We start from the raw sequence: 17,528 nt of genomic DNA on the forward strand, positions 1-17,528 counted from the left end.
CTTGAGATTAAGACAAAGGAAGAGAAATTAGAGGATTTTTTATGGCTTTCTATGGTTTCCAGGGTTTAGTCTCGGTATTTCCGTCACGCAACACTCTTTGGAGAGAAAACCTTAGACCCCTGACAAACTTTTTAAGGTTGGTGCTTTTTTTTTAATCAAAAACCAAATTTATATGTGGGAAATTTAGGATTGCGTGACGAGACCAAATGAAGAAACTTGTAGTACTTGGAGAACTCCGGATATTTCTTGCTTTTTCTTTCCGTATGTATGACAGCGTCCATCCGTTTCATGATAAATTTAACAAAGACACTCCAGTTCAAGATTATTTGGTCATGTTTATCTTTGTTCTTAACAGTAAACGTGAACAAAAATCTAAAAATTTATTAGGTCTCAAGAATTCAGAAGAGCGTCACTTCCTGTGCCAAGGTCCTACCGGCCGAGAGAGTAGTTCAGGTCTGGGAACGAGAATAAATGTAAAGAAACGAGGCTCTGGGTCGATTAATGATGGCGACGAATTTGTACGGCAGCAAAGAACCTTTTTCGCGTTTTTAACGAAGTCTCCTCGACGGATTAACCCTTATCTTCAAATTTCGACTATTTTTGAAATATTTCGCTTAGAGATTCTTGTTTGTGGCGGCAAAAAATGTTTAAGCATGAGTTTCAAGTAAGTAAATTAGCATAGTGCGGCCAAATCGGTTAGCTTGCATGGTTACATATTTTTCAAACCAAGCTTGATTACTGTAACGTTTTGTTATTTCTCTTTCGATTCGTGTAAATAGGGTGGCTCTTACGTGGAAGTTTTCAGTGCTCAAGGACGAGACCCGGTCGCAAAATGGAGGCTGAGTGGAAGTGCTTCAACCAAAAACAAAGTTTACGATAAGGACGTAAAGAGTTTTGTTTACATTTTGGAGGGCGAGACAACCACAACGAAAATGAGCTTACCTAAAGACGAGAAGCAATCGTTAGGACTTACACAGCGGTATTTGGTTTTGCAATTATATGTGCCACTGGGGCACTCGTTTTCTTTAGAGTTTGGTGTTTCAGACAGCTCTGGAAACAACAAACGTCGCATTCTGCTCTCCTCAAATCACAGAGAAATCACTATAACACAACTTCACGCGCGATTTCCCCTTAACATCCTTCGCCTTGGTGTCTGGTTAAATCTTTGTTTTGATCTACGATCACTGGTAGGAGAAACGTTCAAGGGAGAGTCTTTTAATGCTCTGGAAAACTTGACAATTTCTGCGAGTTGTCGTTTAAGGAAAATCTTCACAATGAAGTTGCAACCGTTAGATACTACGGACGACGATGAACTCTACAATTGCGAGAATACAAACAGCGGAGAGTCAGACAATATACCCAAATCACTGCAGCTCTCGACTTCACCAGACATCCTTTATTACACACAGGTATGAGTACTGTTTTATTTTTATTCTTTTTGTTTACGTAGCTGGTTCAGTGCAGGCTTACTGTAATATACTTGTATTAACGTTTAATATGCGGTGACTGAAAGCGCTATTAAACCTATTCATGTTGGACTGCTCCTGTGGTTTGGACCATAATTAATTTATCGACGGTAATTATCTCCCTTGCTTCATTTTTACACCTTGTTTTGTGAATTATGTCTTGCTGATTAGAAATGTGTTAGACGTGATTTAACTGCTGGTGGTATTTTTACATTTTGTTTTTGAAATGGTTATTTTATATTTGAAAAGGGATGACTTATCGCCTTGTCACAAACCAGGGATAGAGAAAAATTCTGAGTTCCCATAAGGAATCAAAGCCTTTGCACTCTAAATTTCTCAACCGCTGAGCCACAGAGTCTGTTACTATTATTAGGTTCACATGCTGATATATTTTGGGAAAAAAAAATCTTGGTGTATCTCGTTACTTTCAGCCAATGTTACATGTAAGGCAGTTATGGTCAGCACTCCATAAATATTTTCAATAAATGTGATTTCATAAATTAAAATGCCTTTCAGCAAGTACTTGATGTTTCGGTTTTAGATAAATTGATGACTAAGTAAATACATCTTGCAACAGCTTTGATTTCAAGATTGAGGTATAAAAAATTTTTTTCTTTCTTTGGTAGGATTAAATTTTCCTCATCCTATGAAAACAAATTTGTTGTATTTTTTCTTCAAGGTCATCAATATGACCAAGATATTACAGGCAGAAATCAAAGCAAGAGAGAGAGCTGGCCTCCCTCCGCCTTCAACACCAATCCTTACTGAAGCTGATGTGTCAGGACACAAACCAGAAGAACAACCCACACATATTGCATTTGGCTCAAAAGTTGTTATTCCTAAACATGCAAGAAAGTCTTCTCGTGAAGGAGGAGCATCTTCTGCAGGTGGCCGATCTTCTTCAGGATTAAATCACAGTGGCTCAATCCTTCAGTTAACATCTGTTTCACCCGCGCTTGAGCCTGAAAGTGGACGTGAAAGTAGTGGACTAACTCATAGACTTCCATACCAGAGGTCTTTATCAGATGCTACTTATTTTCAATCAGAATCTTCCAGTAGCCAGTTAGAGGTGGAAGCTACTCAAACAACAATGCAACCCAGACCACCAAGAACTGGCTCAGGTGGGAAGACACGGAGAAGGCCATTGAGAATCAAACATCCTGGAAGTTCCAAAGTTCGCAATGGGGATAACACAAATAATACTGACAAGGATAACACAAGCAATACTGTTAAGAATGGTGTGAATGGTTCCTCCACTTCAAAGGACAATGTCTCTGATGATCAGGAGTCTATTTCTAGATCACAAAGTGAGAATTCACTTAAGATGTCAGGTGATGATAGTAGCCTAGCAGCAAGCTTTAAAAAACTGTCAATAAAAATTCCTGATAGGGATCAAAATGGCAATGCCAATACTGATCCTGCTAATTCACAAGAACAGACAGCACCGACGACAAAAATTGAAAAAGAGTCTCTTTTCACTTTCTCATCTAGACCTAGATCCGCACCCAGATCACCTCGGGGTCGACCACGTAAAACTTCAGATTATATTCCAGGTATGACACCTGCTGAAGAAAAGCCAGAGATTAAAATTTCATTACAAGAATCTGTGGATTCTAAAGACCTAACAAATAAATCACAGAATCGATTGCGGAAAGGCAGTGATAGATCAGAGTATGATGACGACTTCTACAAAGCTTCTGGAGAAAGTTCAGCTGAGGAAGATGATTTACAGAACTTTTTGAAAGCAAGTGGAAATTCAAGGTGCAGCTCAAGAGGATCAAAATTGAGCCCTCTGGAAAGTCCATTACCAAGCCCTGAGCCTGATCCTTTGTCAAATTCACAGATCTTGAGAATGAGTATCAGAAGTAGCTTGTTGAAGGAGGTGAGTGAAGACTTAAATGAAATCCAAGTGAAAGATTAACTAAAAGAGGTCATTCTTCAGCTAGCCTGTATATCAGTAAATCTTTTGGTTATTGCATAGTGTTTCATCAAAATTGACACATATCTTAACCAGACTTTACAGTTGACAACTATTTGCCAAATATATGAGACATGTAATTTTTCTGCCCAGAAAATAGGGCATGAAATTAAGTGAAAACAGTTAAGACATAAATGAGACATCTGACAATTTTTATGTTTTGTTCAACCAAGGATGAGACAAGGTTGGACAGATCTGGTATTAAAAAATAAGACATATTTGGAGTTATTAGAGAGGTATTTCTGTCAGTACATGCCACTTCTGCACATGAATACAGTGACTACATTTAGGTTGTACACTATAAAAAGAATACAGATATTTTTTTTTTCTGGGCAGGGCTCAGGCATTGATTAATTGGCTTCAAAATGGTGATTTGATATGTCAGAAAGTATGGAATTGTTATAATTGTAGTCTTTTAATTTTTTTCTCTCTCTTTTTTTTTTACTTAAGATTCCTTCACCACGCAAAAGCAATGCAAAGCCATATGATGCAAGGAATTACCAATCTGATGCAAACTCGTGGCGGAATGTTCAATCAGATGCAAGTTCTTGGCGATTTGACACATCTGCCATGAGTAACAACATGTTAGACAAATCCTTGGATAGATCATTTAACAGCTCTTTTGGACATGATAGCAGAATATTTAGAGAACACTTGAATAGTAGTGGAACTGGTTCTGAAGACATCATTGTTAATGATGGGGGGGATTCCCTTAGTGATTCTAGTGATGATACAACATACAGTACATGGAAAGGACCACCTCCCCCTGACAGGAGGATACACCGCTATTTAGATGAAATGAGGGTTAGTAAAATGGTGTTAGTTTGGCAAGGAGGAGGTGGGATTGAATTTGTCAAGAATTAGAGCTTCCATTCTGAAAATTTCAAATCTGTAGTGTCTGTGGTAAATTAATGCTCACATGAATTGCTGCACATACTAGCTATTAATCCAGTGTGACCGGATAAGTTGAAGACAGTTTTTAGAGGCCCATACCACAAAACATCCTAAAAGGTTAGGGTATTGATGGAGTTAAGAAACTATCTACAATAAAACTGTGCCACAACTGGAATTGGATGTTGGACATTGAAGCAAACTGAAATTTCTAGGGTGGGCAACTGGGGTGGGGTTTGCCAAAGGAAAAAAAAAATTGATACTGCAAGTTCTGGTGGGTTATTTAGTCAACATCTTTTAGAATGATGCTTCATCTTATTCACTTCACTCATCAACTCCACCTAAATGTACAGTGAAATAAATATGTATTTCCTAAGCCTAGAGTCTGGTTCACCCTTGGGAGAGATGTGTCCCTGGAGTAGCATTTATATTTTACATCACCTATGTGAAAAACACATGAAAGTGGCAGGAAAGCATCATGTGACAACAAAAGGATAACAACATGAGGAAAGGAATGAAATGTTTTCAAATTTTGGTTGTTCTGTTTGGCCCAACCCTAACCAAAAATTTTTTCTGTCTTCTTTATCTCATCAGTTTTACTTTTAATCTAAAAGGAAAGTAGTAGTTTGAACTGTTGTAACATGTGTTTTGCACTTATTAGCACCCAGGACCAGAGCCAGATCTTACAGCCACATTACCGATGGATCCAAGGGAGTATTCAAATGCATTCAGTCCACCAATTGTACTACCCAGTCAAAAACGGAGCACTGGTAAGTAAAACACTCCTCTTGAGATAGCAGTGATCTATAGTAACGAGATGTTATTCTGCCCTTGCCTTTTCACTCACATGATCTTATTAGTTATTCTCCTTACTGTCTGCTATATAATTGTTTTGATGTCAGGTACTGGGTCAACTAAAATTCCACTAATTCTTGTTTTTCTTAAATGGTTGTTCTCATCACTTGTCTGCTTGATGTTGTATTAGTATTGAAAAGAGAAATTCTCTTTTGGTCACTCATGAGAGTTAAAAATGTTATTTTTTTTTCTGTCAGTGACACAGGGGAGGTATGCTTTGTACATTGTACTCACGCATATGGTTCACTCATTTATTTCTCATTATAATAAAAAACTGTCAGTCAGGTTGGAATAAATCAACGGCTAAAGTTCTGCACTGTTTGAGATCTCTAGTTATTGCAATCCTGTCTTGTAATCAACACTTAACACTCTTGTTTATTTAACACGGCCAGATTTATCATTTTCAAAATGTTACTGGTAAGTTGTAGAGTTCTTAAGGAGAGATGTGATGCAGGAGTTTCACTAACTTTTCCATAAGTGATTGCCAATGGCATAACAGACAGTTGTACCAGCAAAAGGGACTGAAAGGAAAAACCCAACCACGAACCTGCACCTAGGCTAATCATACAGCGGTACAAGGTCTTGTAGGTGGTAATAGACTGGCACTGACAGGCTTTTATTTAAACCACTATGATGGTTAAAGATGCATGCTTCCTCAAAACAATTATTTGTTTTACAGCTGGCCAACAGGAGGCTCTTTCAGCTGCCCTATCACCACCAAGAAGTCGTAATCCAAGCTGTAGCATGGACCACAACACAGCAGATGAAGAAGAGTTGGATTTACTTTATGATCCATGTTTGAACTGTTACTTTGATCCCAGAACTCACAAGTATTATGAACTGGCATAAGACAACAACTGACTGCTCAACTGAACATTTAATGTACATGTAGTTCATTCTGGGTCGTTTTGTGAAGTAGTAAAACTAGTTACGGTGTTGAATACCCGACTGCCTTGAAGCAGAATCCCGCACAATGGTGGGGTCATCTTGTAGGCAGTAAATTAAAGCTTGACGTTTTCAAACGGCAAAAAGCCAAACAGCAAGAGATCCTCAAATCAACCCTACATGAAAATAGCACAACACATCTCTTGTTCTGTGCCAATCCAAATGTTTTCGTTTTCGAAACAAAGGCAAGCGGTTCTTGATCGTAGTTGATACACTCCTAGTGAGGTGTTGTCGTTTTTCTTGCAACAGTCTCTTCTATTGTGGTGTATCCACAAGGACGTGCATAGATCATGAGAAAACTGCAATACTTCATTGATGCTTTCGTATTAGTGTACAATCAGCTGATAGCAAACGTCGAGATGTTCAACATTTTCCAGTATGCCGTAACGTCACAACGCCCTCCAAATTGATAATTACAGCAATACAGCTTATTTTCGCGGGCGTAAATATGTTTTGAGCCCTTCCCAGGGTCATTTTGAACCTCGTTAGACTGCTCGGGCTAAAATGACACGTGAGTCGGGACCCTAAACATATTTATGCCCGTGAACATAAGCTATTTTCTTTTTATTAGTTGCCTTGTGTGAAAATGAAGTACCAGGTGCCTTATTGTTCAGTAAACTAGTAAAACTAGTTTCTCAAATTATTCTATTTATTATGTTTTACATACGATTATGTATTTGTCAATGCTCATATCAACTTGGTACAAGATCATTCATATTGTAAATACTCATAAGTGTGATGTGATTTTTCTGTACATTTGTCCACTTTGAAGTGAGTTATCTTAGACTGTGTGAGTTTCTTATTGTGGATTGTCATCACAAACAACTTGCCGGTCATTTTCCTCTTTGTCCTTCGGCAGGGTTTGTGAAATAAGTGAGAAAATGATTTCAATAAAATTCAGTTGCTCTCTTTTGTGAAAGAGAGATATTCGCATTGACTTGTACAGCCGTGTCAAAAGAAGACCACGAGCAGCGCCTTTAAGGCGAAATACGTCGCGCGAGGCAAAAAAATTCAACAAAAATAGATGTTCGCGCGTCATATCTCACCCTGGGAATTCCGCGCTAACATCAATTTATTTTTCCGCTGATTTTTTTTTTACTTACTTGACGGATTTCGCCAAAAAGATGAGACTGCTCGTTGTTTATGTCGAAAGGTAACCATTGCTCTTGATTATAGATTCTTCACCTATCCCTCCCTGAAGATATCGTTTGGTAACTTTCTGAAAGGAAAACTTATCTGGCGGTTTTCTGGCAATTTAATAAAATCATTTAGCTTGTTATTTCTCGTCGTTTTGCTTTAAAAAGGCTTTAGCCAGTTCAGGATTTTCCTCCATCCACTTTTCAGCGGTATTTTCCTTCAGCCAGTCACTGTTTTGTATTTGCTGGTGTAATGTTCGAAGTAAATCCTCGAGACTTACACCATTCTCGCTTTCTACGAAGCTAGTACTTTCTTCTCTCTGAGCAAGTGCAGCTTTCTCATCCTGCTTCGAAGCCAGACCAGCGCGGACCTCCCTCACAGTTTGCTGAATTCTGCTTAAACCTAAGTAAGAGGAGTTATTTAGTATTAAAGTGTGTAGGTAAAACAATCTTCGCCAGCAGGCAAGGCATCTTGAGAGCAGTAGTGCGCGCAATTGCCGCCAACTTCTTTACTTAGTTGCGCCTCTAAGACTCTTTTATAGATATATTTTATATATTTTTTATATTTTATTCAGAGGATTATTATGGCGAGGACAAAGCTGGCAGACGATTAGCATGTGGGAATCTGCCTTGACTGGCCCGAATTCACGCCCAAGGGTCAAGACACTTACAGTGCCAGAATATTCTAGGCGACTACTAACAATTCCCTCGGGGATAACCTGCGATAGAACAGTATGCCATTCAAGCGGAATAGCAATGCACCCAGTACCTTCATTCTGTAGAAACTGGGACACAGCGGGGTATGCTAATATGGATGCAAAAAAAGAAAACTCTACGAGAAAATGAAATCAGACTCCATTAATGCAATGTGCTAAATACTTCTCAGAAGGGCTGCGTTAGTTCGTTTAGAAAACCGTCACTCTCTCTTCCCTTAGATTCAATAACTATTCCAATTAATGTATATTAGAATACACACAAAAGCGACATAGCTTTTTATATTGTTATTTCCTGTCTTGTCTCTCTTCATCCAGGCGACAGATAGTCACTTACAACAAGCTCACCTAGTTGAAGAATATCCGTCTCCATGGCGAATATTATTCTAAACCAACCGGGTTCTGGACAACGAAAATATGACCCAGGAAAGATGAATACACCATGTGTTATCATGCAGTCTAACAAGTGCATTTCATCTTCAAAAGATGATGTTGGAAGTAGCTAAAAGATAAAGAGACAGTACAACAATAAGTATTCCTGTTTTCTAAACTTCCAGCGGGCATCCACGCTCTGCATGAACCATCAGTCCATTTTACAGTTGCGTGCTTGGTTGCCAAGCCTTTGAACAGGAGTGAGGCTAAGGTTGACCTTGTTATGATACAAACGTTGCTGCTTTTCACATGTAAATTACTTTGTCATCATACTAACGAGATACTGGTCTCTATCACAACATGGCCACCTTCAGCCTCACTCCAAATCAAAGGCTTGGCAACTAAGAACACAACTGTAAAATGGCCTATTTTTAAATAAATCACACGATGTATTTAATAAATTGTATTAGTCAATGTGTATACCTCCCTAAAGTCGACCCATATAAACAGGCCACATTCTCCGGGGAGGAACGGAATACCAACTTCTTCAAGAGCATCACAAGCCATCTTGTAAGCGTTTCGAAGCCGTTGTCTATTTGTTGGGAAAAACGTTTTATCTAACCATTCTGTAAACCATACGAATAAAAAAAATTAGAATCACACCTTTAATTTGCTTCAAACTAAGAGTTTTGCTCTCTTGTCATGTTTTACTTCGGAAAGGAATACACTAATTTCCCTCTTTCGTTTCCTTTCACATAATTGAAAGTGCTGTGCATGCACAATTCTCATACCAAGCATGAGGCTACGAGAATGACATGTAAAAAACGTCAAACCTTAAACGGTTTGGGTAGGACTGTTGTTATTATATATATGTTCGTTATAAACTCGGAAAAAAACCCCACCCCTGCCCAATCAAATAGCAACGTACTAACCTTTATCCTTGATGAGATTTGTAAGGAGAACCTAAGGGAAAGGTTACATCATAGCATTAGTGGAAAGCGAGGTACTGAGATATGTTCTGATTGACTGTTCTGATAGTTTGATTTTGGTGTAACAACACTTGCTCAAGGCTCTACTGAGCAACTGGTCAAAACTGTAACAGCTTAAAACGTAGATAACCATAAAAGAGGAAAAAGACACAAGAACCTTGCCTTTGGGTGAACTTAAAAAATGTTGGAGCGAATATTACCAAAAGGTTATCTCCTCTAGCGAACGGCATGTTTTATAAAAAGTTCAAGTTTGTCGTCGTATAAGCTACAATGAATGGACAAAAGTCTTCGCGTCCTTCTTTTGTAACTTTCATCTATCTTCCCCTCTCTCCCATTTCAATATTGCCCTTTGCAAAACAAAGTGCTCATTAGTTCCTTGCAACATTGTCAAGGGATAAGGGGGAATTTCCAAGAAAATGATTGGCGACGAATTACAAGACTTCTGTTTACTAGTATGATGTCAAGTGGAGGGTTGTCATCCACCTACAAACTAAAGGGGATGTGTGCTAACAACTTTTGCTACTCATAGTAGTCTGAACCATCTGTCCTCATCAAGGTTTATCTCCACCTTACTAGTGTTGTCCCATCTTTGTAAGATGGTATTTTCAGGTAAATTCATAGTATTTTTGGCGAACTAATATATCACTTAAATCAAGATAGGATCTTTACTCGTCATTCCAAATAACAGAGAATTGATTCAGTAACCATAACTTGCCTGTGTTTGGGCTGGTATATCATGGAATATTTGATATCCTGAACTTATGAGTCTGAAAAGTTCTTTGTTTAACGTGTGAAGAACACCGCAGCGAAATCCAGATATTCCAAAATCCTACAAATTTATAACAGTCAAATCAGTGAGGGCGAATGTAGGTGCGTACGAAAGATTCCGATGAACATGCATAGAGGTCTTTCCTCAGAACCAGTTCACATTATTCTTGCACTCCCATACTGCTTCCCATTTTTCCCGCGCTTGAAACTGGTTTCAAGTTATAACCAAACACTTAGTTATTCCCGCGCTTTTTACTGCTTACATGCTTTTCCCGCGCTAGACACCAAATTCGCAATTTTCCGCGCCTGCCACTTGCTACTTGTTTTCCCGCGCTTGAAACCGGTTACGCGCAGCGCATGCTCTGGAGTCATTACAATATCAAACGATATCAAACACAAATGGGTTTTCAGTTCTAGTCCCTCTCAAACGATTCCAAGTAAGTCACTCATTCAGTCATTTCACAAAAAAATTTTTTTCTGTTCCCTTTTGGATGTTTCTGTTTCTTATCCAGTGTTTGAGGTTCAAAACAACCCGTTACATGTACGAATACGCCATTTAATTCACACTACCTTACTAAAGCCCCACAGGACGTGAACCATCTCCTTGTCTGGAATGCTGCAAGGAAAGAACAGACACTCGTGGTCGGTTATTTACCCTTATATTCAGTGCAATTTTCAATTGAGCGTCATAAAACCAAATAAAAGTAATCCCAATGACCATTCAGAATAAACTTTTACACAAATATTAGCCAATGAGAACTCGGAGTGAAAACAAGCAAACTGCTTGAAGCGCGGGAAAACGCAAATGACCGAGTTGCGATGGTTTCCAGTTTACATTTTATTAGTTGTGAGGATGACGCGAGTTTTCCAATCACAGAGCAAAGTAAAGTAAAACCAATGCAATCCTGCATTACTTTCGACACTCGATTGAAGAATGATCCACATCAATACAAAAAAAAAACGCTTACTTGATTGTCTCCTCAACTGGAAACCACAAGCCTAAGACCTTATTGCGTCCAGACTAGCTAATCCTAGGTTTCCCTAACCAGTCCCCAACAATGCTCCGTTTCCTAACATTTTGATACTACGGTTTGGTGAGAGAGAAGCGTTGTGAAAGTAAAGTGCCTCGAACAAGAATTCAACACAATGGCCCCGAAAAGAGAGAGGAGAAAGTTAACATACCGAAAATCGTGTTTGGGGATGCAGCCAAATCATGCAAATTCTTAGCAAAGACACCGATGAAAGCCACCAGCAGCGAAACAATATCGTATCAAGAGAAAAACCCTGCACAAGTGACTTACTTTTTTAAACTCGTCACATTTGTCACAGAACAACCTTCTCTGTATCCGCACATCATGTATATCTCGTCTACGATGACATGTAGAGAATGTCTAAAACAGCAAAGAAATCACAAGTAAGCTTTCATACTCCAACGAAGAAGGAAATCTAAGGAATTTTTTAAAATCGGTTGCATTTTCCGAATAAACTAGAAATAGTTTCTTCGAATCAAGGATCTAACCCTAAGATTCCCATTTCAATGATCGTTGTGATTCCACTCGCAACTGTCTTCGTTTCCTTTTTGTGATCTTCGCAATACGCAATATCCTATTCAGTTCTTGAGTGAATTTAAGTGAATTAGCGCTAATACCTACGCAACTGCGCCGTTACCCCTCCCCTAACCTAACATTAACGCAACCTTGTCATCAGCTGACTGTTGTTGGGTCAGGGGAGGAGTAGGTGCGCAGTTGTTCAGGTACTGACTAAACCCAACAATATACATCTATACTTCATTTATACGCTCGCAAAGCAGATTCCCCTACTCTGCCCCAACGATGAGCAGAACACCAGCTTTTCTGTGATTTGCTACAGTAATTAATAAATCTCTAAAAAATAACTGGTTGGCTGTTACAGTGTCTTTTAGCAGTAAGCGCGAGTAAACCGCGTCTTTCCTCACCTGGAAGCAAAATTCAGACATTCTTGTAAGAGTTCTTCGGAGTAGATATTGCCCAGGGGGTTGTTTGGGTTGCATAGTAGTAGTCCACGGATTTTCACACCCTGTTAGGAAGATCAGCAAAATAATTTGTGAGTATAGACAGCTTGTTGTTAAAAAAATGAGGAGCAATCTGCATCGCTTTCAACTCAGATTGAAATTTGCTCTTTTGATTCGTTGTTCATGAATCGGCATCTTGGAGAATTTTCAATTTGATTGAGGTCAAAATTTGGCAACTTTTCCCGAATCCAAGCACTGAAAATCTCTGAGAGCAAAGCCAAAGTATTTTAGATTTTGACCTGCTAAATACTAACTTCCGACCCGCTGCATCAAAAGTGATTTCTTGTGAAAAATTTCTCCAACTCTACTTTTATGCATATGTGATTAACTACAACTTCTCAGTTAAGGAGTACCTGCTCTGATGCTTTCTTTAAAGCAGATTCTAGTCTTGCTACAGTAAGTTCAAACGGCTGTGTCTCTCCTGGACCAATCTAAGACATAAAATGAAAGAAGTCATCATACAGTTCCTGCCTTGATTCCAGAGATCAATACTGTCATTGAGAAAGTACTGTCAGTAGTAATTAAGAAGTCTTTGCAAACTACAGCACCAAGTCAACTTGCAAGAAACCCAGTTGATATGTTAGGACACCAACCTTACTAGAAAGTTCAACTGGAAAAGGTATCACTCTTGATCTTGACTGCAAATCCAGGAGAAATGATCCATAAAATGGAGACGGGATCAGCAAACCCTCTGTTGGATCACAGTGCAAATACAGAAAAATAATGCATTATTTTTCAAATTTTACCACAACTGGTTCACAATCAGCAACTACAGAGAAACTGAGCTCTAGAAACAAGTGAGGATTGACTGAGTAGCTTCTGTCACACTTTCAAAATTAAACATCACTTAAAGAAATTTAGTTCTTTGTTACAAATCCTACCAAGTGAAAGCGATGCAGATTGCACCTCATTTTTTTAACAACAAGCTGTCTATATTCACAAATTATTTTTCTGATCTTCCTAACAGGGTGTGAAAATCTGCGGACTACTACAATGCAACCCAAGTGCAACTGATATCTTATGCATTCATATCCCATGCATTGTTTAGTGTAGGTTACCTGGATCTCCTACACATTGTAATTATTCCAGGAGGATTGGCCTAATTTTATTACAGTTTTTGTAATAGTGTGGTTTGATTGTCCAGGTGAGTGTAGTCCTGAGGAGGAATGTTGTCAGTAGTGGTGACTGACATTTCAACAACCTGGGTGGAAGTCATTAACAAAGTCAAGTGAATTGTTGTCAGTTGTCAGTTGAATGAGTTCTTGTCAGTCATTGTTGACATTCAACTGACAACAACTATTCACTCGACTCTCATGATGACTTCCACTCAGGTTGTCAAAACGTCAGCACCACAACAACAGTCTTTCTCAGAACTACACTCACCCTGACAGACAATTAGACCACACTATTCCATGTTACCCTTGGGTTCAAACCATTTACTGTATTACAGTTTTTGTAACTACAAATAGGACGAACGAGAAAGAGTATATTATAAAGAGTAAAAGTAAAGTTTTCTGTTGTTACTGTTGCCTGTACTTAAAATATAATTATACATACAAATTGAAATACCTCCTTCATCAGCAAGTGAAAAGGCCAGAGTATCAACTAGTGGTGTACATCCATTAGAAACAATCAACTGAAAACAAAAACAATATTACAAAGTTTCACATATCTCCAAAGGCCAACTGGTTCAACAAAATTCAGATGTGAGCAAACTTAATTGAGCACATTCCTTTAATAACCCTTGAACTCCCATAACTGATTAACATGTAACTTCTCCCTATAAAATCCACACATTATTCAGCCAACATGTTATGAGAATTCTCAAACTTATCAGGTAGAAGTTAGTATAGTATTGATCTGACACCTAATTCTTGTGATTTATTAGCAAGGAAATGTGTAGCAGGTAGAGGGGAGAATAAACAGTCAGATCTTGGGAATTAAAGATTAAATCCTTACATGTAAACCTCACAAGATGATTGGTAAAAGCAGTATGTGAGCAGGCACTATAAGTAAACTTGTGGGATGTGAGCACGCACTGTAAGTAAAGCAGTAGTCACTTTGAGGATCGAGGAAAATTTTCATGTTTGTGTATGATTGTGGTGAATTTACTCTATTCCCAACAGGAAAATTTATGCTCACTATTAATGATGGTACTGGTAATTTCAGTCTTATATCTATCCATGATTTTACATACATTTTCTGGAAGAATAGGCTCCACAGGCTTCATATGGTCATTGAGAAAATCTGCAATTGCTTCTCTAAAACTGGTAAAAAAGGGAAAAGAGAGATAACATATGTAAGGCTGGATTGTAGTCATGTGGGGTTGACATTTGAAACCTGATAGAAGTCACACTATTTGATAATAAGTAAGTAACGTAACTATCAGATAAGAAAAAATTTTTAAGTATTCAACTCTGAATATTGCATTTCTAGTGTTGTGATTGGTTCACTCAACTTCAGTTATCAGAAATGCATTACATCAATTGTTGTGCAGCTGAAAAAAAAAAAAGAGCTCCAAACATCCAAACATTCAGGATGTAATGAAAATTAATAAAAACATCTATTCAATTTACACTTGTTGCATATAGCCAACTCCATGCATTTACCATCTCATATCCAATGCGCACTCATGGAATAATTGTTAAATAATCTTATTATACATCTCTGCATAAAATTCTTTATAATTTAATTCTAGGTAACTTAAAATGACGACAACCTAGAAATAAATTTCAACTTTTACTTACAGATTAACAGAAGAAAAAAAAAATACTAATAAGAGCACTCAAACTCAAACAACTTTATAATTTTAATCAACCTTTACCTCTCTAATCCTTCTCCACAAATATATTGTGTATGCTCTGGAAGCAGAGTGCGAGACTCTTTTTCATCAAACTGAAAAAAAGAAATTTGATTTTGGTAACAGTCCAAACTTATTCATCAGAATTGAAGGTAGTAGGAAGTCTGTGGAATTCACTTCATATAAGCAAATAGACCAGCTGACTCTATTGTGGTCAAAGGAATGAGATTTTTGTCCTCAGATGGCGAGCAATTTTGAAGAGAACTCTATCATATCTGAAGTTTTTAAAAGAGGTTCTAATAGTACCTAGTAAGTAAATCTATTAACTTTCTTTTTCTTTCAAGGTTGTAAGCAATTCTGAAGATCAAAAAACTTGGACAAACATGTTTTGGGTGCTCTTGATCTCAAGATGCACTGCATGCTTCTATGAATTGCTGGTCATACAAATAGGGCTTTCTACTCTTATGTTAGCATGAAATTGGCTGCACATTATCAGAAATGTAAGGAAGAGAGTGTGAAGAATTGAATTCTGATTCCATTTATGCCTCCAACACTTAAAATTCCAGTGAACACTAGATTGTTGGAGTCGCAAACAGAAGTTGGAGAACCAACCAATTACAATACCAGTTCTCAGGCCCTCCCAGTCTTAAGCTTAGGACTACAACAACCAGGTTCTCACTGAATCATAAGCAACAGAGTCGTAAGCAGCATTAACAATTTTCTTTCTATACTGTTAGTTTGATTTTCACTGGATCACATTGCTCTGTGCTCCTGATTACAATTCTGACTGTCTCGGACCCCATCATGAGTGAAACCCAACCTTAAGGCAGGAGAGTAGAGTCGGCAGGTTGATAAATTCACACCCAATATACCTTAGCTTTCAGCAAATCATATGTCATTGTGTTTTCACTTGTACCCATGTTGATGATTCCCTGAAGGAAAAAAATTTACAGCAAACATTTATATCTATCAATATTCTACATCTGAGTTATAATGGGGATTATAGTAGTTTTGATTTCAAAATTATTCATTACATCCACTTTGAATCTACTCGTGATCCTTAGTTGGCTCTCAGCAGGGTGATTCACACATAAATAGCACTGATTTGTGCTTTAATTCAGGAATCCCATCAGCTGGTAACAATGTAATTCTTAAGCAAAAGAACCAACAGATTTCAGATACTACCTCTGCTCAAAAAATGTCACCAAGCACCTTGATCCAACCCTCCACACCACGTATGATTTTAGCATCCAATATGATGGTAATTGAACTGAGTAGAGTGCAATTTGTATATGTAATCACATAATTTTGAGTGTAATTTGGGATATATCAGTATGGGTAAGGCTCAGAAATAATGGTTATTGAACTGAGTAAAGTGCAATTTGGCCTTAAATCATAAGCATGATTACTCCCATTGCATACTCGTTTGATCTTGAAATCATGCGTACAACAAAATAGCATAACAAAAAGTTCAATTACCACTAAATTACATCTATTTAGGAATTGCGAAATTCAGTTGCAAGTCTATTAGTCTGTAAAAATATTATATTGATCCTGTATATATATAAAGCTGGTTTGTAAAAAGTTGCAAGAGCTATCGCTCATTTTCTTGGGATTTGATTGATTACGTAGAACTGTCTCATGGCCTGGGAAAAAGATGCGATCTAGAGCATAAAGAGGGGCGGTTAGTGATTTAATCGCATCACTGAGAGCCAATCAAATTGCAAGGATCATCAGTGATTTCAAAATGCATATAGTAAAGCATCTTCTGTCATACCATTCCAAAAATATTTTTCTTTGTGGCCTAATTAGAAACGAAAATTTTCGTAATATATTTGACTCAGGTTTAAATCAAACTTTCCATGGATACATTTGAAGCAACTAACCTGTGGATTCTTGGTCTTGTGGAAAGGATTCGCCTTTTGTTTACCTAGATATTTTGCCTCGTGGTTGAAATATTGCCGCATGGACTTTGCACGGTTTGATATAGAGGACATCTTCCTAAAATTAAACTAAGGTATTCGTATAAAAATTCCAAACTCTCCCCCCACGGATTCGGACAATCCTCTGCTAATCTTCTGCTGACACCGCGTTCTGTAAAGTTAATTTTTCTTTATGAACTTCATGTATGATCCTTATTTTGTATCCCACACATTTTGGGACTTTTGATGGGGGTAGAGAGGGTGCCGGCTGTCAGGCTTCATTTTGTGTGATGTTCTGTTATGTTTTATTTTTTATTTTTAAATCAGTCATTGCCAAATTCATGACAATGATGATAATATTTATGGAAGGGGCCGGCTCATTCACCGAGGTTTTCAGAATTTCCTTGGAATCCTCAAAAGTTTTGCACTTTTTAAGCGCTATTAACTAAATATATTTTTCAAAATAATATTCACAGGTGGCAGTCCTTTATCGCCAATTTAGAATGTAAATATTTAACTCTGGTAACTATAAAAGACCTAACCCGCCAAATGCGTGACGTACCCAAGGGTCTTAATTAAGGTTAACGGTTAAAATTCCGGCCATTTTTAAAAGGCCAACAGCAAAATTCTCCCTTTGTGATTA

The 17,528-nt window shown here is 37.9% G+C and overlaps 2 protein-coding genes across 2 annotated transcripts; one reads left to right on the top strand and one right to left on the bottom strand.

The window, feature by feature from the left end:
• The first annotated feature begins 458 nt into the window (after positions 1–458).
• Positions 459–7,066, top strand: LOC113684691 (protein CFAP20DC). The gene is made up of 6 exons (XM_027202084.2): positions 459–664; positions 780–1,409; positions 2,146–3,348; positions 3,895–4,248; positions 4,997–5,105; positions 5,870–7,066. The coding sequence occupies exons 1-6, from the start codon at positions 644–646 to the stop codon at positions 6,037–6,039; spliced, it is 2,487 nt and encodes an 828-aa protein (XP_027057885.2). The 5' UTR covers positions 459–643; the 3' UTR covers positions 6,040–7,066.
• Positions 6,767–17,087, bottom strand: LOC113684693 (1-aminocyclopropane-1-carboxylate synthase-like protein 1). The gene is made up of 15 exons (XM_027202085.2): positions 16,850–17,087; positions 15,836–15,895; positions 14,988–15,058; positions 14,361–14,430; positions 13,733–13,799; positions 12,757–12,854; positions 12,517–12,594; positions 12,068–12,168; positions 11,415–11,504; positions 10,684–10,729; positions 10,061–10,174; positions 9,289–9,319; positions 8,840–8,982; positions 8,333–8,486; positions 6,767–7,674 (listed from the first exon to the last, which is right to left on the bottom strand). The coding sequence occupies exons 1-15, from the start codon at positions 16,958–16,960 to the stop codon at positions 7,412–7,414; spliced, it is 1,497 nt and encodes a 498-aa protein (XP_027057886.2). The 5' UTR covers positions 16,961–17,087; the 3' UTR covers positions 6,767–7,411.
• Between the last annotated feature and the right edge of the window lie 441 nt (positions 17,088–17,528).

Source organism: Pocillopora damicornis, chromosome 10 (genome assembly GCF_964200805.1).
Source record: "Pocillopora damicornis chromosome 10, jaPocDami1.2, whole genome shotgun sequence".
NCBI classification, from domain to species: domain Eukaryota; kingdom Metazoa; phylum Cnidaria; class Anthozoa; order Scleractinia; family Pocilloporidae; genus Pocillopora; species Pocillopora damicornis.